Source organism: Mus caroli, chromosome 2, assembly GCF_900094665.2.
Source record: "Mus caroli chromosome 2, CAROLI_EIJ_v1.1, whole genome shotgun sequence".
Taxonomy (NCBI): domain Eukaryota; kingdom Metazoa; phylum Chordata; class Mammalia; order Rodentia; family Muridae; genus Mus; species Mus caroli.
The window spans coordinates 9,678,491-9,702,740 of NC_034571.1; the positions used below are offsets into that span (position 1 = coordinate 9,678,491).

A 24,250-nucleotide genomic window follows, 5' to 3' on the forward strand; every position below is an offset into this window, starting at 1 on the left:
GCTAGTGTATGCAATGGTGTCAGCGTTTAGAAGCTGATTATGGGACGGATCCCTGGATACAGCAGTCTCTAAATGGTCCATCCTTTCATCCCAGCATGTACACATATTGTCTAATAAAATGAAATTATATTATAATGGCATTTGGCGATTTTGAGTATTCTAAATGCTGTTTGTAGATCTGCCAATATCTGAGTGAAAGGCATCCCTGGTCATGTGCTCTACTCAGCATATTCTACGCACCCAAACCTTCCACTAGTAATTTTTTTCCTTGAAGTGATTTGTCATGACTCTGACACCATTCACATGAAAGGTGACATTTTAACAAATAGGATAGCCGTGTCTATGAGATTTATCTTCCCTGTCCTCAACACCGTCACCCCCTTAACCATATTCTCCTGAACATGAAAAATGCAGCCTCTTATTGTGCTGTATGGCAGCTGGAAAGTTCATGGCACAAAGCTCTTCCTTGGGTTTATAAACTATGAGTTGTCTTTTCAAATAAAAGTTTTAATTACAGTTTGCAATCCAGAGCCACTTTCTGGTTTTAGTCTAATTTAAGCAAGGGTGGCCTTCCATTCCTGTTGTTGAAACCTTAAGTCATAAATAACGCTTTAAGTGACATCACTTCTTCCTATGATGTCATCAAACAGTGACTCAACCAGTCAGAGCTGCGAAGTGTGGAAGGTGCTTATTAAAATGGAGATAATGGCAGTTGGAATTATTTTCCTCTTGGCTTTTATCCCCAGTTAGTCACTAACATTGATCACGCTGGCCCATAATAGAATGCCAAAATGAATCTCACAAAAAATCATGTAAATTGATATTTTAAATACTTCCAAAGATAACCATAAACCAATATATTAATCTAATGTACCATTCTAAATGATACATTTAAATGAAACTCAAATTCTTGGTAAACATTCAATGGAAATAGAAAATTGTCTTAAAATCTGTTGGCAGTATTTGTTCCTCGTATTTTTTGACATTTACTTTTAATTAATTAAAATGCATCAACTGATATCTACCCTCTCAGTGGTAGTGGAAGAAAAATACAGTCCATGTGTGATGCCCTGGGTTCAGTCCCCAGAACCTTGCCCCAAATTAAAGGTTGTTCCAACTTTCCTTTGGGGTAAGGCTATCCTTAGCATTATAGAACATACAGGAGGACAATGTTCACAAATTACTTTATGTTGAGGATTTTTTTTTTTTTTGAGATAGGTCTCACAATGTAGCCTACCCAAGCTAACTTGAAATCAATTGTGTAGCCCAGAGAGGCCTTAAAGTCTTCATTCTCTTGCCTCGGCCTTCAATGCTCTGGAATTATAGACATGAGCCACCAGGCCTGACTTCAGTATTAACTTATTAGATTATTATCATTGGATTATAATAACATATATTTGCTTAAATATCATCATAGATGTCAAAATTTGTGTTAGTCTATTAAATGAATATTTCTAGTTGAGTTTAGTAATTTAAAGTAGCTATTGGAAACTTTTGTAAAATAATTAAATATTCCACATATTCTATTTGTACAAAGTATCCATTGGTTTTAAACTGTTCAAGGGGTTGGGGATAAATAAATAACTGTTTTGGTAATTAGTTTTTATAGTGGGCATTCATCAAAACTCAGTTTTTAATCAGTTGTAGATACAAATGTCTATTTTTGCATTGGCTTGCTAACTTTATTTGATCAAGAGTTCAAGGCCAACCTGGTCTACAGAGTGAGTTTCAGGAAAGCCAGGGCTACACAGAGAAACCGTGTCTCGAAAAAACAAAACAAAACAAAAACAAACAAACAAACAAAAAGAGTATATGTTTTCATGGAAAATGCAGCCCATACTTCCTTATGTACTGGCTTGGTGAGCAATACCGAGTCCTTTTCACAGTTCGTAATCTCTAGGCTCAGGAATCCATAGATCTGAATGCCTGGTACAGAGAAAGCACGGGACTAGGTGCTTCCCATGTGTTGCAGGATCCAAACTTTAGTTTCTTTTTTTGTGTAATGACATTTTCATGTGGCATACTTATATCTTCAGTGTATTGTGTGCTTCAAAATCTGCTCCTCCCATGTTCCTGGAATGACTTAATTCAACTAGTTAGCTGCCCTGAGTTCATTCTTCATCCCAGTCACTGTACTGATGGGCCCCATGGTTTACTCCTGCTGTGTGCTCCTGGCTTATTCTGACCAGTGGCATTACTGTTCCCTCTCAATACTTGCTTGCTTCTTTCTATCTCTGGAGTCTGGGCATGCTACCACTTACCCACCTCCTGAAGATCTCCAAACACAGCTTTTCCTATCCACTCCTCTCTTGTTGTCTTCTTTTGTCCCCTGAACTACTGTGAGTTTCCCAAAAGGACTCGATTCCTTAGCCTGCTTTCATAATCTGTTCTCCACAATCAACTAGACACATCTTCCGAAATCCAAACCTGACTATATTCCTGCCCTCTGACTTAAAATCCTTTAGTGAGGACCATCTGCTCAGAAAAAGACCCTAAACATCTTGGTCCCTGGTGCTGACCTCATGCTCTATATGATCTCCCATAATTCCCCATAACTGTTTCAAGTGTCCTGAGCCTCCAGGCTCTCATACAAATGTGGCACTCTAGGGTGCTGTCTGATTCCACTCCTGGTGTCTACTTGGAAGAATATTCCATCAGTATGCAATTCATCAAAGCTTTCCCCAAACCAGTCAAGATGCCTTTTGTTTTCTTGCTAGCCTCATTCTTAGAAGTACTGTTATCATGATTCTCTGTAAATTCTGTAAAACAATTATTTGTTTAGGTGTTTTTTTTCCCTTTATAGATACTAAATTTTTTTCAAAGGACGGAACTGTGTGCTATTTGTCTTTGAAAGCCATTAATTTCTTACTAATTGGTTAGATAAATGGATGTTTTACTGGGCATATGGGTACATGGATAGATAGACGGATAGACAGATGATTGGATGGATGGATGGATGGATGGATGGATGGATGGATGGATGGATGGATGGATGGATGTACTTTGCATCTAATAAACTATTGCCTTACATTCAAGAGCAATAAACTCTGTTCTTAACTCTTAACAGATGTTCCTCTGTATTATGCACCTCTTATGCAACACCTGAACCAAGCTTTATGTAAATGAGATACTTCAAGACTCAGCTCAAGTGAATCCCTTCCTTCACTGTTTTCATAATACCTTGTATTTTTTCTGCATTATAAAAATTCTGAAACACTTCATCATAATTATTACTTTAAAACATCTGTCTTTTCCATAGACCTTAAGTTACTCTGGATGACTTATCTTAAAATTTTAAGACTGTTAGAATAGAAAAGAATATAGAATTATTCATGGATATAAATTATGGGATGAGGAGGACTGGTTGAGGTTAGCAAATGATCCTTTGCGATAACTAATGGCTGGAAGAGTTGAGATCTCACCTGACAGACTTCAAGTAGAGTCCATTTTTCCAGGGAACCATATTGACATTTGGCATTAACCCTTCTTCAAATGAAATAAAATTGTTTGTGCAAACAAAACTGCAATAACACAACTCCAGTCACTGGAAATCATCTAACTAACTGAACATCAGTTTCACACAGGAAAATTACATTCAAGGAGCAGTAGGTAGGTGAGCCTGTTTCTCCACAGAGTAAGAATCAATGGCATGGAGCAGGGCTTCTCTGGTGTTGCAGATATTCTCAGGATTCGTGAGGCTGGTAGACCAGGACTCCTGAACACAGAGAAGTCTGAGTTTCTTCACAACACCACTGGGAGCTGATTATCTTTTTGAAGATATGTCTTTTCAGTCTGTATAATGGAGATGTGTTTATTACATACATTTTTTATCAAATGCCTATATTATAGTTTGGATATGCATGTTCCTTCTAAAGGCTCATGTGTTTGATCACCATGTGTTGAAACCATTGGAAAGTGATAGAGTCTCTAGGAGAGTAACTTCACCCATAGTCTATTGATGACTTCACAGCTGGATGGACTGACAGAAGGTGGTAACTGATTGGAAGAAATAAGTTACTGGGACATTTCCTAATGAATATATCTTGTCTCTAGACCCTTTATTTTTCTCTCTGTGTTTCATTCTATGATGACAGACAGCAACAGTGTGAAATGAATCAAATTATAAAGAATTTGGGTCCACCAGATGTAGTGGCACACACTTTTAATCCTAGCACTTGGGAATCAGAGGCAGGCTGATCTCTGTGAGCTCAAGGCCAGCCTGGTATATTTGGTGAGTTCCAAGACAGCCAGATCTACATAGTGAAATACTGTCGCAGGATAAAAAAAAAGGAGGAGGAGGAGGAGGAGGAGGAGGATCTTAGTTATGAAGATAGTGAGTCCACATTCAGGAGGATATATTTCCTTGAAACTCCTCTTCTGTGAATACTGAATGCCATGGTGGAAGCACTTAGCAAGACAAAGATCTTCAACTCATGGCCATGTTAAGAGTGGAAGAAGAAGGGATTGACATCCCAGTATATTCCTTGCAAAGGCATCACCACAATGCCTAGAAGACACCCAGTGACTAGAAGGCCTCCTGCTGGGTTCTACTTCTCTGGACTTCTACTGGAGATCAAGCTATAACACATGAGCTTTTAGGGAGCATGCCCTTGAATCAAACCATAGTAGAGTTAACATTGATCGAGGCAGAGAAAGATGTGGGGGCAGCTAATATGGGTGGTACATCTATCACAAACAGCCATCTTGTCTAGCCTGATGAAAGTAGATGCATTTCAAAGGAATATAGAGCGATGTGAGACTCATAAAAAGAAAGAAAGCAATAGTCATGACTAAGTTCCTTCTCCTCCCTTAAGTGTGTCTAAGATAACTGGAAAGGATTAATTTTACCTATTATATTTACCATATTAATTATGCTCCTAATTGGGAATTAGAGTGCTCTATAAGCTCACGTTTTCTTCTCTTTCCAGAGCTTTCCCATTCTTACCTATATTCTCCCCTTTGGTGTTTATGATTTCCTTACATAGTTTAAGGATGGTGTCAGGGAGAAATGAGATGTCATGCTTAAAACTGACAAATGCTATGTGTGCATTCATTCCATATAGTTCCTAGTTTTTCCACTAAGTAAATAAATAATGGCAATGGGACAAGATGCATACATAATGATGTCTAAGAGAATGGCTTCCAACTTTGAACTGAGTTTAGTACATTAGTACATTACATTGTCTTCACCTATCCTGTTAATCTGTGAATTCAAGAACTGATAGAATTGTGGAAAACATTAGATAAGATTATAAAATAGCACAGCTGCTGGGGAATACACATCTGGATATTCCTGTGCATGTATGCTCATGCATGTGAGGCCAGAAATCAATCTTAGGTGTAATTCCTCAAGGGTTGATCACCTTGCTTTTTGAAGCAAATCTCTCACTGGAACTGGGGCTTGCCATTAGACTAGGCCTGATAGATGGCAAGCTCCAGACATCTGTCTACATCCACCTCTTCAGCCCTGGATTACCAGCATCTGCCATGATGCATGACATTTGATGTGATGCTGGGGATCAGATCCATATCCTCATGCTTGCTCGGCAAACAAGGCACCAGCTTGAGCTACCTTCCCAGACTATAGGTTTTTACTTTCAACTGGTACTAAGACTAAAGATTTTCCTGTGGTTCCAACCTACTGCATTTTTTATTGTTGGTGTTTAAGTATATGCCTTAATACATCACTTAAAATATACAAAACTTCATTCCAGAGCATTGGGCCAAAAGAAAATGGGGGAATATTAGGAATGGAAACAAGAGTCTAATCTGACCTGTCCATGCCTCCATCTCCCTCTGGCTTCCCCATTCAGTAGCTTGCCCATGTTGTATAATTAATTCTGATTTGACTCGAAAGACAAAACACTAAACTTAATTGTTTCTCCCTCCAGTTATTTTAGTTGTGAGTATTTTGTTTTTAAGCATGGTTCTTTGGGAAAAACAGAATATGTTTACTACAGAAAAACATATATTCCTTTAGCTTAGTAATTTTGGAAGCATGAGTTTGTCTCCATGGTAAGAAGGTGGGAAAAGGGGTTATAGTAATAAAACTTAGCACAGTGGCAATTCACATTTCAAAGTATAAAGGAAAATTTCCCTAGCCATGTCCCCTACTAAATCAATACTATGAAACTGTGATAAACTGGTGAAAAGAAGAAAAAGGAACCAGCCATTATAGCTGTCCGGTCTACTCCCTGGAAACCCCAAGGGAAGCAGGCAGGCACCTCTTGTACATGTGGTTCATGGAACCTTCACTGATCATCCCATTGCTTGGGAGAAAGGCTCTGTAAATACTTCTGATTGCTTAGCAGTAGATTCATAGACGTGTAATCATGCACTAATCCTTGGATCCTGAAGTTGCCAGAGTGTGTAAGAACCTACAAAACAAGGATAATCGGCCAAGTTTGAGCCCCCAAGCAAACACTTCTGTTCTCTGGGATTTTTCTCTAGGCGTTCACACCATGTTGAATGGAGTTTCTTTCTCTGAGTTATTTCCCACACTGCACTCTGTCAGGACGTATTCATTCTTTCCTGATTTTCCACATGTGATTGAATGTCTACAAAGGTATTTGGGGATGCTATAATGCATCCCTTCTTAGCTGTTATAATCTACATTTCTTGAGATATGTTACTCTGCTTTCTGATGCTTTGTCTGTATTCTCTGCTTCTATATTCTCCTTGCCCTTCATTTACATGGCTGTGTCGTAGACTAGAGAGACATTTAATATACTGTTTAATTTGATAAAATATTGACAAGTAATAAATTTTATTTCAAAATTAATCATCAGAGAACATACTCATATATGTGAGTGGTGTATGTATGTGGTCATTTGAGTGTGTGCACATATTGGGCATGTATGTATGGACACGGGCATGTGGAGACCAGAGGTTGATGTTAAGGAGTTTCCTCAATTGCTTTCCATCTTATTTTGTGAGACATGGTTTTTCATCAGAACTGGACTTCATCAATTCAGGGAGGCAGACTGGCCACTGAGACATAGGGATCTATCCTTGCTTCTCCCCTCCCTGCCCCCAGGTCTGGGGTTACAGATCATCTGTATCAGGACTCAGCCTTCTTTGTTGCTGGCCATCTTAGACCTCATTCTTCTGTTTCAAGTACTTCACAAACTAATTCCTCTCCCCAATCCCCTAAACATATTAATCTCATGAATATTGCCCCTTTGAAATATGTTGGAATGATACCCACATACACTTTGAAATTAATTTCAGAACCATTTTTCAAGAAAATCACCCTGCTGCCACCTTGCATCAAGAGCTTCCTGATTCAGCCAGATTGGCATTACTGGTCTAACTGGTCTGGTGAGACCTGATATCAAATATCTTTGATAGCTTCAGGATAGATACAGGCTAGTAAAGATTTTTAGAAGATGGAATATATCCTAAAAAATTCTGTTGGAGTGTTATAAAATTCTGCTTGGATAATATCTGAAAAATTAGTGTAAGCATGGAATTCCTAAGGACTTTAGAATGGTAAAATTATTTTGGCTAGATAGGTTTCCATATTTCTGGTAATGAATTGACCTTGTTCAGTTGAAATTGAACAGAATAAAGGTCACCTCATAGGGGTTTTTTAAATGACATTTATTTATTTATTTATTTAGTGTCTGTGTGAGCATGCTCATCCCGTGGAGAACATTCAGAGTTCAGAGGGGGCACCTTGTGCAAATCAGTTCCTTTCTTATACCACATGCATTCTGGGGATTAACCTGAGGTCAACACACTTGGCAGCAACTGTTTATGATATCCACTGAGTCATCTCTCCAGTTCCTAAAGTTATAGTTTATATATATATATATATATATATATATATATATATATATATATTCATTACATATTCACAGCATATATAAACATAGAAAATATGCTGTTAATAACATCAATGTCTCTTATTGTCTCTAGGTCTATATTTGATAAGAAAGAGCTGCTGGAGTTTGCTCAACTTGGCTGCTACTTGGAATATGATCTCTTTGGTACGGAGCTTCTTAATTACCAGTTGAGCCCAGATATTGATATGCCTGATGATAACAAAAGAATTAGAAGGTAAATATTCTCAGTCTTTCACCACATTCCCTTTTACCAGCCCTTTTGGCATGTCATAGCTGGGTGAGTATTAGCAAAGATTTGGAACATAGTAAGCAGGCTGAAGCAGCATCGGCAGAGAAAATTATGTCTGAGCTGGTCCATGGAGAAAATCTCTATATATTATTTCAAGAACAAAATGAGTCATAGTAAGTAGGCTCAAGCTAAGAAGAGCCTTAGATGTTCCGTGCAGATGGACAGCTGAAAAGAAACAGATAATACCCCATGTTTGCCATGAGAAGAGCAGAATGAAAGCTATTTCCCCTTTACCTGTAATGAAATCTACTCTTCCTTCCTCGGGCTGATCACACTAAAGCCAAGGTTTCCTACAACTGATATTGAAAATTCTTTATTAAAAGTATCCATTAAAGTGGTAATTATAGCTAAATGATGAAATGCCATATATGAACACCATACAGTGTAACCTCCCAACATTGTCTAAAGAGTAATGAGGAAAACCACAGCTGCAATCATTTTCCAATGGAGTCAAAGAGAGCTACATTGTTTGGTCTTGGTAACAGAATGGCATGAAGACTGAAGATTAAATAAACCAAGATGAAATATCTGAAAGGAGAAATCCATCTGAGATTGGCAAGGAAGACTTTAGTTTAGGAGTATCTAAGTACTGCTATTCCTAAAATAATAGCTAACATTGGAGCATGAAGTTCAGAGCATCATCTGGGCTGAGACATAGAGTTGACTTAATCAGTTTCTAGGAGATTGTTAAATCTTGGGAATAGATAAGATCATTGAGAGAAGAAAGAAAAGAGAGACCTGGGGACACAATATTGAATAGACAGCCAATAGCAATGTCTTGTGGACAGGTAGAAAGATTTTCAAGCTGATACTGTCAGGGGAAATGTGATGGATCTCAGTGAGAAAATAGGCTTAAAGTCAAAGACTTGAACACCTACCATATGCAGCAGATATCAGGAAGGATCACGGCTGAAGGTTCAACACTGGATTTCAGATTAAGAAACTCATAATCAGTAAGTATGGTCTAGTCAAAGGCTTGAGGGAAGAATAGGAGCTGAGAAAGGGGTGGAGTATGTGAAAGCTACACAGTAAGGCAGTGGAGAGAAGAGAGGTGAAGCCGATGTTGGAAGACAACAGGTAACCCAGGGAAGCTTATTCCAAAGTTGGACGGTTTCTGAAGCTAAGATGGGAAGTTGGCAGGGACAGAGAGAGAGAGAGAATGGGCCCAAGAAAGAAAGCTAATCCACAGATGTTGATATAGAATTTCTATAAAATGGACTATGCAGTTTTTATAGGAATGTCTGGTACTGAATATACAAAGATTAAATGAATATTTACTCAAAAATACTGAAAAGATAAGCAGTATCAATCCAGACTCCTAAGGAGACAAATAGGTGGAAGCTGGGGATGCTTAGGAAGGTAGCTGAGGGAAAGCGGAAGACAAGCAATGTTGTTGGTGTGGATAAATACCTTAGCAAGAAGATCAAGAACTGGGCCACCTACCATTGTGTTTGCCAATCTTCCTGCAAGGCATACATGATTGTTTCCATAGGAAGGAGGACTAGATGAGAGGCAGGATCTTGCTGAGGTCAGGACGAACAGGAACAGTTGTTGGGTTTGATGCGTGTTTCTTAGACCTATGTGAGGCTGGAAATCATGGCTGCATGGCTGTATGATTTACTGACCATTTAGCCAAAAGATATTTTTAATATTGATGATAGTGTTCATGGAACATTGTGGGTAGATGCACTAAATGAGAACTCATAAAGGAATCTAGGATTGGGGCTTTTATCTGAAAGGTGTAGTTGATAGCCAGGGGAACAATGGAAGGGCTGAAATGAAGTTCAGAAAGTCAAAGCTGGAGGTAAGGCATATAAAGAAATATGTACATACTTAGGAATGACGTAATGAAAAAGTTACGCTAGAAACTTTAAGAAGTGAATGAGTGTTAGAGCTATGAGAAAACAGAAACATGGGAAATGGAAGGCTAAGATTTCAGAAACAGAGATCCTGTGATAACAAGGACAGAAGTGTAGGATCTGAGAAGGAAACTACTGGGATGGGAGTAAGAAACACTAGACTTGAGAACTGACGCCCATGCAGAGAGAGAGGTAACACCAATCGGACAGGTCCACAGCAGCATTGAGGGAAATACCTGAAACCCATGCCTATAGCAAAGAAGCTGAAGGCTGCTCCCTGAGGATGGTGACCTTTAATATCTTTGTGCGTTCCTAGACTAGGACGTATTGACATGTGTCTACAGTGATCTCAGTAACAGTAAAATCCGATTCCATTTCAGTGCCACTAGGTTGAGAGGGCCGGTTGCTACATTTTACATTAGTTGTGTAAAGTGAAGCTTATGCCACATAAGCAAACTGCATCCTCAATCTGGCCAATGAAACTGTCTTACTTGTTTTTGATACTTGCATAAGTTCTTTGGCAAACAAATTCTTTTGCCTCTTTTTGTTTCCTTTGTGTATGTCTGTGTAGAATGCATGCCTACGAGGCACATATGTGCATGCACATGTCAAGGTCAAAGGCCAATGGTGAGTGTCTTTCTTGCTAGCTCTGCACCTTATATACTGAACAGGTCTGTTGCTGATCCCAAAGCCTGCGGATTCAGCTACTCTAATTCGCCGACCCCACTTTCCAAGGTTGGCACTACATGTGGACCACTTTATGTGCCCACCTTCTCTATGTGGGTGTTGAAGATCTGAACATTTGCTCTTCGTGCGTATGTAACAAGTGCTTTGCCTGCTGTGCCATCTCCTCAGACTCTGTGGCTTCTTATAGTTGATTTCATATCATAATTTTAATCTCCATAGTCAGGAACACCGTTAGGATAGACAAACAGGTTTCTCTAAGGTCCTACCAATTTGTGCCACACCCATACATGAACCTTCTTTTGTCCACAGACTTGGATTTTAAAATACTGCGCTATAGTAAGTCATCATCTTTCATTATCTCAAAACAAAACAAGCAAACGTGGTGCTAGAGCAATGACTATGCAGGGTTCTGTTGTAAAGTGTTGGGTTTGGTTCCCAGCAAAATACACACACACACACACCAATTGTTTTTCAAATAGATCTTCTATAAGTCTTTCATGATGAGTGTCCTCAGTATAATTTTAATTCAGTTTGGAGATGAGAGTTTCCACTCTGGAGCTCCCTTTAATTCCTGAAGCTGAGTGGGGGTGGGCCTTCTGCATCACTGTGCCCTCTGTGAGGCGACCAGGCCTTCTGGAACAGGAAAGGGGGCTGGTAAAGGGGGACATGGTGGTGGGAAAATGCCTGATGGCTTCCCAATTAATCCTTCTTAACTCCTTTGGGCTATTAATTTAAGAACAATAATTAGTTTTGGTTATTTCTCATTGAGCCAAATGTAAGCACTTTAAGTATTAAATATTGAATAATATGTATGTGTATACATAAAAAAATATATGTATAGGCTGTAAGTATGCTTGTGTATTTCTTGCTTAGTTGTTCTTAAATCAATACTGTGCATTTGTTCACTGTACCTAGCTAATGGTAACAACTGAACGGCTTCTGGGGTTGTGTGTGTGCCCCAGCCCCACTCTCCCTGTCAGTTGAGCACTTGCTTTTCATTGTTCATCCATAGACTTCTCTCAGCTATGGGAGTCTGCAGTCTCCAAAATGCAGGAACATAGATACACGCTTCTGCCTACCTCTGGTTCTCAGCACCAGAAATTCTGTGTCTAACACCTGTTTTCAATCTTACGCTCCATTTCTCAAATCTTATTATATCTCTGCCTTTTCACACTTTGGAGTCTCTCTCTAATATTTGTTTGCAAAACACGAACTCATTTGTAATGCTATAATTGCTATGATTTTTTTGTCTTCTCGTCTGTAGTGGTTCCTCCCTTCTGGCAGCTTCTTTGTAACTCCCATTCTTCTGCAAGATGCCATCCCCTGAGAGATGAACCCTTGGCATAGGCATGTCCAGGCACATTCCAATGGTCAGCATATGATTCTATTTCTGAGTCATTTCTCTTCTCCTTTTCTGGGGTAGTGTTACAGTTTTGTAGGGTTCTTATTTTTAATTGCAACAATTTTATCCATCATACTCTCTCCTACAACTTCCCAACTTAAGACTATTGTGTGTCAAGGTGGAACAAAGGCATGTCACAGGAATTTGTCTGACCATATGTCTTCATAGTAATGATGCATCAAAGTCCTCAGAGAAGTAACTACTCTACCACTGAGCTATGCCCTGAGCTTGAAGAGGAATGCCCCAGCTTTTCCTTTGTTATTTTGAAAACAACAACAACAACAACAAAAGAAGTCTGAAATAGCCCGGGAGGTCCCCAAGTAGCTGGAGGCCAATGGTGAGCCTGTAGTCCCCCTTTGCTGCAGCTCCTCCAGTGTCAACCTCTGGAGTGGGATTGTGTGCCTCCACCACTTTTTCTTAGGCAGTGCTGGAGCTTGAGCCCAGTGCCTGTGGTACATTAAGCCTGAGAGCTACCTTGTTTTGCTGAGCTACATCTGCACTACAGTTCTCAGACAATAAGAGAAGATGTAAAACATTGAGAATGCTCAGGAAAATCAATCAGACAGCAAGAGCACCCCGGAAGCTGCCCATTCCATTCCGTTCATGTTATTCCGAGGTTCAGAATGGCACAGGTTTTCTATGAGGCTTTTCCCTTTGTATGGTAAATGATCATCAAACTCCCTTAGCTAACACCTGAAATATAGTTTGTTAGAAAGTAACTACAGACCAGGACTCCAGGATCAGTTTTAAGAAGCCAAATAATGGCATTAATGATGTAATAGGTGCCATACAGCTGTAAAACAGACATGGCATTCATGTGTGCCTGTGAACTCTGTTTCTTTACTGAGCACCAAATTAGATCTTCTTTCTGGCACTTCCATTCCTTTGACCTTTAAATCGGCCTAGTATTCAATTGTAACTTATTTTAAAGGTTCTCAGAGGGCAGATTTTCGTGCCTTGGATTTTTGTGTGTAGTGTCCCACGAGTATCACAGTAGTTATTAAACAGGACTAGTGCCTGAGAATACCAAGAAATGCTCTCTCTTCCTATTAAAACAGAAGACCTATCAAATAGTCAGCTCCCAGAGACGAGCTTGATCCATCCACCTCATGCATGTGGTACTCTTGATGCTCACGAGATTTTGTGTACAAGCATCCCAAGGAAAAACCATCATTTGCAAGTTGTACCTCTGACATCAAAGGCCCACAGCGGTCAGGGGCAGACACTGTCCAGAGTGCAGACATATACAGATGGTGGCTGTCAGGAGGTGACTCATGCTGCAGATTACAGCTCTTAACTAGGCAAAGAGGATTACATTTTTTTTTTACAGTGAGGAAGCTGTCTTTTAGTTAACTGACGATAGATTTAAAGGAACAGCTTGCTATTTTAGCAGCCTTTTGACAAGGAAGACAGACTAAGATCCTTTGGTCAGTTTCATCTAATGCTAAGAGACTACTACTAAGTCAAACTTCCTGTAGACTTCAGAGGAGCATATGGCTCAAATACAGAGAACTTTGCCAGACCATTTCCATTGACTGTATAATGACATAGCACATACTCTGCACTTGAAAATCAGCTGACTTTACTCATCTGAAGATTCCTTTTGTTTCTATATTTTAATCACAAGTGCCCAGTGACTTGGGTTGGGGGAGGGAGAGTCAACATTGAGCCTATGATGAGCATTTTAGAGAGAGGAGACACTGTCAGAGATACGACTCGGTAGAAAGTTCTGTGTGCACAGAACGGGGATCTCATTCATACTAGGTTGAAGTAACGCCTCCTCGGTATTCACTTAGAATCCCCTGGTACATATGCCATGGTGAAAGGCAGAACCTTTACAAGCACAGTAAGTATAGGAGTGAAAGGTAACATCTCACATGAAAAACTACTGTTATGTAATGAGTTGATGTTTTTACACAGGGTCCATTTTCTAGTGGATGAGGGCTATGAAGATCGGATTCTCATGGCACATGACATACACACAAAGCATCGATTGATGAAGTACGGAGGTCACGGCTACTCACACATCCTCACGAACATTGTTCCTAAGATGCTCCTTAGAGGTCTGACTGAGAGGGTACTTGATAAGATACTCATAGAAAACCCTAAACAATGGCTGACTTTTAAATAGGATGGCTGCTGTTCACGAACCCAGACCTGGAGGATACAATGAGCAGAGAATAGTTGGTGATTTCAAATCTACTGGAGACATTAATCCAGTCTACATAGAACTGGTGACTGGTCACTTCTCTCCTATGAGAAGCTGGATAACTACCACAGGGAAATCTCTGGTGGGGGCCACAGGGCTCAAGTGAGTCCCATTGTCTTTCCTTAATAAAATAAATATAGAAGAGCATGTTTCCAAACAGTAGTTTAAAACTATATCCCGTAAGAATCATTTTGGATGTCTTCCCCAACCCTGACTCTGTGATCTGCACTACTTGAGAAAAATGAAAGTGTTTCTAGCTAAGTTGCCCCCTTCTGGAGCAACCTAATGTTTCTTGTAATATTGATGATCCTACTAATTACCCTGCTGTTCTTTAATTAATGCTTAATGAATAAGATGGCATTTTAAAATCACTTTTGCAACAAGGGAAGTTAAATTTTGAGACATTTTTTTCCCAAAGGAGACTGCAATAAAATTACCAATTCACAACAATAAAGAAATTTTGGAAGGTTACCTATGTGTTTTCCACTTATTTATGTAAACAAAATATATCAGTTTTTTTTCTGACTTTGGCTTTCTGGTCTCCATTTTTACTGTTAACTATGTTGTGTTTTTGAAAATCTGTCTAAGAACGTGTAACAATAGTGAATTATAAAAAAATGCAATTATAAAAGTAAAAATATATTACATAATATAGTTTAATGAATCATTACAGTTATTATAACAAAGGCCACAATTTAATTAATTCATGTTATAATGCAAAGAAAAAGAGAAATGCTTGCCTTATATATAGTCCTTTTATTTCATGTACCTTTTATTTCTTTTTTCCTCAGGCCTAAACAGAGAAAATAATGCTTATTTATCTAAAGAAAAGGTCAGGTCTATGGGAAATGACAGTCTGTTTGTAAACACTACTCTTTAGAAGAGATCCAGCCATGAAGTTCTGTTCTAATAAAGCCTTTTCAAAATGTCAGTTAAAATGCTTAATTGATGAACACGGTAGTTTATAAGTTAATCCTTTGAATCCTCGATATGTGATTTGGTACCCAAGACAAATCTCTAATCCCTTGGTTGCAATCCATAAGTATATGCTGTTAAATAGAAGTTAAAAGTGGAGCAAATCATTGGTGAATTACCTTACATATCAGAAGGGCCAAATCAAATTAGTCACTATTCTTGATGAATGATCTAAGTGTTTTTATCATATAAATCACGACAGTTACTCAGACCAAGGCATTTAAATACAGCAAACACCACCTTTAGATGGGAACACCATGCATAACTCTTGGAAAAGTCAAGGTTTGCTAAACTAAAGCTATTTCTGTTGATCATAGCTGATCAAGCTCTCTGTATATTAGAACAAAAAGTACCAAAGTTGAGTGAGCCAAAAGAACAGCCCAGTTCCTTTAAAGGGAAAAATGCAAATGTCCTTCCCCAGTAAACCAAGCAGATTTTTAAATCTCTGGTTTTGAAATCTACTTGTCAAAGAATGTTTAAAGGCAACTGAAAGGGGAACAGATTTTCCACTGTAAGAGGGGGAATTGTGTGTGAGTAGGACATGTTCATATGCATTTTGATCTTCCCCTTACACTTAAGAGATGGCTCTTGGCAGTGTGTTTTAACTAGTGAGAATGGGTTCGCACTACACTATCAGCTTCAATCCAACAGAAAGAAAAATTAATTGGCTGCTCAAATGTGTATGTTTCATAACCATTGTAAGAGAGAGCTGCTTGCTTCCTAAAGTCCTGTATTAGTCGTCTGCCAAAGAATGCAGATAAAGTATGGATTGCATATGGAACACAGTTACCATGGGATCAACTAAGTCTCATGTGTGACACAGGGCACTGGAATCTACTGCGATTTGACTTTCTGAATAACTCTGAAAGAGAAGTCACCTTTATTATTTTGCTACTCTATGTATTGGTATCATCTAAAATATATTTTGATCTAAAATAAGTCAAATAATTTGTGCATGGTTCTGTGTGTATACATATATACTTTTTAAATTCATTTTTGAGCTGTACAGCCACTGTGCCTAGTGGACTGAAGCCATATATATATATAATATTTTCATCTAACATATATGTATATAAATAAGTGTGTGGCAGATATTTATATAAAATATATACACTTTGTTGTCATGTTGGTTCTATGTGAAACTGTTAATTTTGAAATAACCTCAGGCTACAGATTTGTGGTAACTGTTTGAAGGCCTTACTTAGTGTCCCCTTGGTGATGCATGCAGTAGCTCAAGTTAAACTTTTGTGCCTTAGGTTATGAACGATCTTTTGTTCCAAAGAAGGCAAAAGCCTCCATCTGACTTCATACCAAAGAATAAATTTCTCTGACTGTTCAAGAGAGTCTAAATGTATTCTATTGAAGAAATGGACACATAGGTTTTTTTTCTAAATACCGTACATAATTATACATTTCACACTTAGAGGGGAATCCTATGATACAATTTCAATCTCTATTAAAAAAAAGAGAGAGAGAGAGAGAGAGAGAGAGACCATCACCAGAAAAGAGAGAGAAAAGAAAATTCACATGAAAAGAAAAAAATGTAAAAATGATCACAGGCTTGGGAATTCCACAAATCCAGAAAATTCCAGGTTAAGGCTTCAAGTTGAATCATTCCCAGGTCTAGCTCTAAAGATAACCAGAGTACAAGGCAAACAGTATCTTTGGGGACAAGCAGCATTACTTCAATTAGACCTTCTCCTGCAGGGAAAAATGACTCCTCCCTATACTACAAATAGACTCCAAGTAGCTTAATAATAAGCAGGTAAACTCACAAGAACCAAAGCTGACACGTGAATAAAGCAGCAAGATCACAGTACACCAAAGTATCATAGATATCGAAGAAATAACTCAGTGTCTTAGATTTTTCTATAAAAATTTGTGGTCTATATAGGACTTCATTCACATGGACACTAACAATAAGGAGTATTTGCTTTGGCGGTAGTGGATCACACATCTGCTTATCTTGCGTTAAATACTTTTTTTACATAATGTGTCTGAGTGATACAGATGTGAGTCAGGTAGCATTTGATCTCCCCACATTTACACAACTGAGATGCCCAGCAATGGGCACCCCCTGGGATCCTTGATTCACTGACGTTAGCCATACGAATCCAGCATTCAAACTCAGAACAGCAAGCTCAGTCTCTGCATTATCAGTCAGCATAAATAATAAATCCAGAGAATGTGCTGTATTTGTTGTTGTTTCCTCCGTGGGCTTTCCCACCATCTAATTTGATATAGACTTCATCTCCTGGTTCCAGGTGAAGGACAACACTGTTACTGGCATAGTCGTAATTCTGATCAGCATCTTGGGCAATTGCACTAGCACGCACCTATGTGAAACAGACAAGAGTTAGTTTGTAAATAGAGAATCCTTAAGTTGCCCCTTTTACATAATAGCAGACTTGCAGCCATAGCATACAATGTAGCACACTGATGTTGCTGTTGGTCCCATAGGTTTAGAAGGAATTTCCATAACAACTCAACTATGTTACTGGAAAGAGAAAAGAGAAAAAAAAAATGTTGCTTTAATAAGGGACATTGCTGCCATCCTTTCTGTCCTTGTAAATAAAGCATGCCAATCTAATTTTCTCTTCAATTGCTGCTTTTTCTGATTCCTTGAATCTCCACATCCAGTCACATTTTGAAATGGAAATAGCAGTATTGTTTTGCATTTTAATTTAAATCAAATAACAGCATCCCGACTAACTGTGTACTTCAATGGGTCATCCTAATTATTAGACATCTGATATCTCGAGTGGTACAAGACCTAGGGAAAATAAAGGAAGAAAGCTTTCGGTTTCTAGCTTTGGAAATCTGACACATGCACAGCCCCTTTTATCCAGGCTACTTCAGACGCAGCGTGACTCACTTAAACATATTTGTTTGCATCTCTCATATTTCCAAAAACTTCTCTTTACTTCTTTTGTGTCTTTTTATTATTTAATTATATGTGCCTTTAAACCAACGATTTAAGTTCACCAGTTACAAAAAGTTATAGAAGGGATTAAATGTGTGACCTAAGATTGCAGTTTTCTAGGATTGCTGGACGTTATTGTTGAATTGCTCTTCCTTTTTATGAGACTGTCAATGTATCTGGCTTTGAGGATGGGAGCAAACTATAATCTGCTTATGTTCTGCCTTTGTTTCATTAGTAGGTTGATCAACATTTGCAAACAGTCAAATTGCATATCATATCATATCATATCATATCATATCATATAGACATTCTGCCACCACCCCTCCTCAAGCTATGCCTCAGCCTCATTTAGACATATTTTGATTCTGCCATGGGAAAATGTTTCAAAAGGCAGGCTTGTGTGTGGTTTATTTCAGTAACATGTCTTCTACTCTGTGGCTTATTTCAGTTCTACTGTAATGATATTTCCCTGAACAGCAGAGCAAATGATTTAGTGGCTTTTGTAAACCTGCACTATGTAATAATGTATGGCTTGGGGTATAATATGCTAGGTTTTATCACTTGGCAGAAAGAAAGAAATCGGACATAAGTCAAGAATTTCCATATATGTCTTTCAGAATGTAAATGGTGGGTTTTCAAATTAAATTTTCATGAGAAGATATGTTCTCACATTAATGCTGAAATGCCACAAAAGGAGAAGGCTCTTTGACACCCTACGCTTGGAATGTAATTTGAGTAGTATTTTAACATTTTTTTTCCTTTCTGAGTATCATATAGCAAAAAAACGAGAAGGGCTTAAAGGATTTAGAATTGCTCATCACTATGCTAGCATTAATATAATGAAACCAATATGCTGCGTGATTACACTCAAAGCTTTGATTCAAATGTGTTTGCCACTGGTGAGGTGATCCATTTTAACCAATATGTAACAATGTCCTTGGACTTCATAATATGTTTTTAGGAATTAATCTTTAGTTTGTAGAAGCTGAAGGCTTTCATTTACTCATTTCATCTAGTTACTAATTCTTAGTGAAGGAAATCTACACAATGAGAATATCATCATTCTGGCTTGACTATTAAAACATGTGGATTTTTAAATGGACGTGAAAAAATTAAAATGCAAACTAGCAACTATCTATATTAGCAATATGTTGCTTTATTATCAAACTAATGTACTTCCCAGCTGTTATTAATAAGAATAGCATTTACACAGCAATTTTATTATATGCTTTCTGAGTGTTGTCCATCTTCATTGTTTTCTACACGCAAACTTTAGGACCCAGGACTCATTGATTTGGAGACTGGAACCTTTTGAAAATATACAATGTAGGTCTTTGTTCTTTAGACTAAATGAAGTAAGTGTTGCCATTTTAAGTCCAGAAAGCACAACCAGAGAAACCTGCTAATGCATTGGTGTGAATCCACACATTAGAAGGTTATCCTTTGCACTTCTTATTTCCTTTGTTGAATAAAACCAGTGTGGTAGCTTTATCATAGAAAGAAATTTCCTAACATTTTAACCTATGTGGCAGTCCAGGACTTTCCCAGTTAAATACCCAACATCTGCCAGTGGCCGTGATGTCAGTAGCCTGTCCACCCATCACACTCTAAGAGTATAATGGGACATGGAATTTCAAGCTCTGATATCTATCCCACTGACTTCAGCAATTCTTCCTCGAAGCCATCAGACTATTGAGGAAGGTAATGTGTTCGCCCTGAAGGCTATTTTCAGATTCCTAAATGTGCACCGATTTCCACATTTTGTCGGGGGAGTATAATGCATCCTTTCTGGCCCAATATACCTACTTCTGCCTAAATTCACTTTAATATCTTTTTTAGAATGTTAACTATATAGTTTCTTGGCTTTATCTTCAGTATGCATTTCTCTGCTTTTAAAGAGAGTACTAATTTAACATGGCACATCATCACTCCTTCTGAAAAATAAATATAAAATCCCACAGTATTACTCTTTCCAATGTAGTTCCCATCCATTGTTACCATAACTAATAAATTCTAAGTGAAAGGCTTATCACTAATTATTTTATATGACTAATTTTCTGGCAATTTAGTTTTTATTATGGTGGTTTACTGTAATGACATTATCCTAACTGTGCTCAGAAACTATTTTTTCAGGTTTTTAACTACAAGTATCCAAGCATTAGAAATTTTTCCTGTATTTATGTAAAGTTATCTGAGCTCCATTTTTACCTTTTATATGCACTGTGATGGGCTTTCAACAAATGATATGATGAAGTGTAGCTAATGGTTTCATGGGGTTTATGTACTGCTTTATAGTGAGTGATATGTTTGTAAGAATATTATAAGCTGTATAGTTTTAGCATTGTCTTATTATTGAGGGATTATCATTGTACAAAATATTTATGGCAACATTTACTAATTGAATTAATCGTTGCTGATGTTCTGGTAATTTGATTTTCATTGTACTCCAGTGGAACCATAAACAAAAGGTTAAGTGGTACATCAGGTTAATTTATTGCCCTTTGATGTTTCCATCTGTGACCTTGCGTTCAACACAAAGCATAAATAAAATGGCCCTCATATGGTTGTGGTCCAGAGACATTGCTCCCTCCGAGATTGAAACACTGCATTCTTCCCTCATTGTTAATATCTGTGCTTCTCAAAATTCACCTAATCCACAGAACATCACTCTGGCATGGATCTCTGAGCTGATGTTTTATAAAACAAATTAAGTCATCTCAGAGGGGGAAACTGTGACTAATAAACAAGCATACAGACTATGACTGAAAATCAAGAATAAAGTACTTATTTTAAAATTAATTAAAACGTTTTTTTACACAAGATTTCCCACTTGGCACTGGCTGCAGCCAGACTTTACAAAAGTGTTTTATTCTAAAGACAAAACTCCTTAGCTGTAATATCACAATAATCACTTTCTAAGATGATCCACACTGAACTCAGGTGCATGCTGTTGTTTGCCACTCTTCATATATTTTTCTGAATTACCTATTACCCACTTTTTGAGACAAGCAGCCAATGAAGAGCATTAGAGGTGTTTTACCCAGTTGCTTTTCTGATTCCCATAGACCTGAATGTTCAAGTGTTACAGGAAGCAACTTATGCCCTAATGAAGTGGCTTAAAAAGAAAACACATGCACCTTTTAATTTTAGAACTCATATTCTGAGGACTTCTACTCGCTGGTACATGCATAGACTTTACAATCTAACCACCAATATCTGACTCTGTTGTGCTACTTCCTGGGGCTTCTTACGTTTGCAATCTCCAGCTCTTTTTTAAATTACCCTTTCTATATTGTTGACAAAATGGGAACATTTGTACATTTTAATGAGTGACTCTAAAAATATATTTTTAGTACAGTAGTGTTTTACAGACCTAACTTTTGAGTCTGAGAGTTACCTGCTGGGGGCCACTTCATAAGTCATTTGGCCAGCCAGACACAGCCTGTCTATTTTCATATAGTGAGTCATGTCCTTTTAGCCACATTCCTGCAACTACCTAGCCCCATTGTCCAGGGAACAATTTTTATTTCTCTTAATATTGTTTTCATGCATAATAGCTGTAATGAACAACCCTGCCAGTGCCTCCTGGTGGCCATGTTTTCTTTTTCTTTTTCTTTTTCATTTTTAATTTTTTAAAATTTTGTATTACTCCTAGTGTCCTGGATGTTCTTGAAGGGATTTGCAGAAAAGAATATACCTTTTAAAAGTGTATCATAATTAGGACAGTCATCTTTTACCTTTGGAAAAAAATCTGACACTAAAATGAGTCTTGAATAAAAGGAAGGAAGGAAGGAAGGAAGGAAGGAAGGAAGGAAGGAAGGAAGGAAGGAAAGAAGGAAGGAAAGAAAAGCCCTAAAGGTGCTCAGTGGAAAATTGGGTCTAGATAATATCTGAATTTTCAGGGGACCAAAGACCTAGAGCACACCAGCCCTTGATAAGTCAAAATTACTGCGTGAAACTAGGTATCTTGAAGGTGATGACAGGGACGCGGATCTTTCTTCTTGTTGGTCAGTATGCAAAGTGTAGGGCTCAGGAACTCAGCTAGCACAGTTGGCTACCAGTAAGAAGGCCTCACCACCGGGTGCCTGCTACTTGGACTGTGCTGAAGGTCTGATTATACTTTCAGGTAGTTAGAAGTGTATTTTCTCCCTGCGGCTACAAGATCAAAGATTCTTCGGTTTTCCACTGACTTGACTCTAACAAAGGCAAAGTAGTCCTGGCCCACACTGCAAGCCAGTGACCCTTGTGGCACCACCTACCAGCTCTGAAGAGCAGGTCCTGATTCAGGCTCATCTGAGGCTATTTTGCAGCCAATGCAAAGCCAAGCAAGGCAGCTGTGATCAAGAAGGCTAGGATTAGGAAGAGCCTCTGCTGCGCTGCCCTGGAGATAGTGGGTGGTGAAAGGGCTGAGCTCTGAGCGGGCAACTTCCCGGACCACTTTCTTGTTCCTTTTCCTACTCCAAGAGTGGGGTTTCCTGTGTTTGCATGCCAGCTGCTATACTGTCACAGTGTAAATGCAACTTTTTTCTGTTCCCAGCAGTTCTTCCTTTGGAAACTAACTGGAGTGTAAAGTGACTATTGAGTTTCACTGCCCAAAGCCTCTCAAAGGCCGTGCCATTACATGCGCGCAGAGTGCTGTCTGAGCCCTGGGCAGCCCTGTCTGAGACTCGCTCTTGGGGTCCTTCCATTCTCCCCGGAATGCTGGTCTATCTCCTCTGAATCTGGAGCCCTGACACGCCCATTTCGGGCTTCTGAAACCTTCTACATTCTCAGAGAAAGGCTGGAAGCGACGGTAAACTGCAGATAATGCCATAGACCAGGGATTCCTGGCCTGCTGCAAGACAGTTGCTGCAAGTTCACGAGTTGGCCCCAGAGCCAAGATCCCAGTTTCTCGCCCCTTGAGGGTTATGCTCTCAATTGCACGCGCCGAGCACGGTTCTGGCACCCTAAAACTACCCTGTCTGGGCTGCAAGACGCCCTCCTCTGCGTACGACCCCCGCCTCTCCAGCATGTCACAGAGTTCCCCTCGCCTTAGCCAGGAGAGCCGGGTTGCCGCACCCTTCCTCCGCGGGCTCCCACCCCCATTTCCGGGGTCTCCTCCCTCTTGTCAGCACCTTCTCCGCCCTCCCCACTGCCTGCCCGCGCTCACCTGGTTGTTTTTGCAGAGATCAGCCCACATGCTGGTGCCGTCCCCTCCGCGCATCAGGACGTGGTAGGTGAAGAAGTAGATACCCGGGATGGAGCAGGTGAACTTGCCCGTGGTGGGATCGTAGTGGTTTCCGAGATTGGTTACCACGTCGTCGAACTTGAGCACCTCGTAGCCTTCGTGCTGCCGTTTGAGGCCAGCGTAGAAGGCGATCTTGGGCACCGTGCTATAGGTGGCCGCGCTGATAGCCCCGGCCGCGTTCAGGCCGGGCGCCCCAGGCGGGCCGGGCAAGCCTTGGCGACCCGGTTCTCCCTTCTCGCCCGGGGGCCCCACGGGGCCCGGCGGTCCGGGCTCTCCCGGGGGCCCACGCGGGCCTGCCTTCCCCGGCCTACCGGCCTCGCCTTTGGGACCCTGGATGAAAGTGGGCAGGGACTGCATAAGGCCCCGGTCCGGAGTGGCGGCGGTGCTGGGAGCCTTGGTGCCCCCATAGGGGTCGCAGACCATGCGGCAGGTGCCCAGCATCTCGTAGTGAGCCGACGTGCCGGCCGAGCTCACCAGCACCGGGATGAGGATGACCAGCAGAAGCACCATCACCACCCCCAGCGCCCCGGCGGCGATCAGGCGCCTCCTGCTGCCCACGAGCCGGCTCAGCGCGGGCCGATCCTCTTGTCTGCTTTTGGACAAAATTTTGAAGGTTGGGCGGGGACCTCTTCAGAGCCGAAAACAATCCCCCTTCGAACCCCAACTCCCCTGGGCGGGCGCGCGCCGGTCGCTCTTCACCGGCTCCTGCTCCCCCCCGCTGAGGCTGCGGCTAGGGAGGGAGCTAGGGCGCCAAGTGACTTGAACTGAAGTCCCGAGCTGGGGGTGGGGGCTGGGGGGAGGGGTGCTCAGGGCGCCCTCTCGTCTCCTGCCA

General features: G+C 40.0%; 2 protein-coding genes across 3 annotated transcripts in view; one reads left to right on the forward strand and one right to left on the reverse strand.

Moving 5' to 3' along the window:
- Pter (phosphotriesterase related) overlaps positions 1 to 16,207 on the forward strand; it is a 61,840-nt gene extending 45,633 nt beyond the window's left edge. Inside the window, exons 4-5 of one of the 2 annotated variants that reach the window (XM_021156499.1) lie at positions 7,921 to 8,061; positions 14,005 to 16,207. In XM_021156499.1, the coding sequence (XP_021012158.1) occupies positions 7,921 to 8,061; positions 14,005 to 14,215 (352 nt within the window). In that variant the 3' untranslated portion in view covers positions 14,216 to 16,207. Of the gene's footprint in view, positions 1 to 7,920; positions 8,062 to 10,566; positions 10,848 to 14,004 lie in introns of those variants that run through there. The other variant, XM_029470377.1, reaches the window with a different exon arrangement.
- Positions 15,039 to 24,030, reverse strand: C1ql3 (complement C1q like 3). Its single transcript, XM_021156501.2, has 2 exons — positions 23,341 to 24,030; positions 15,039 to 17,604 (listed from the first exon to the last, which is right to left on the reverse strand). The coding sequence occupies exons 1-2, from the start codon at positions 23,926 to 23,928 to the stop codon at positions 17,425 to 17,427; spliced, it is 768 nt and encodes a 255-aa protein (XP_021012160.1). The 5' UTR covers positions 23,929 to 24,030; the 3' UTR covers positions 15,039 to 17,424.
- Positions 24,031 to 24,250: the final 220 nt, after the last annotated feature.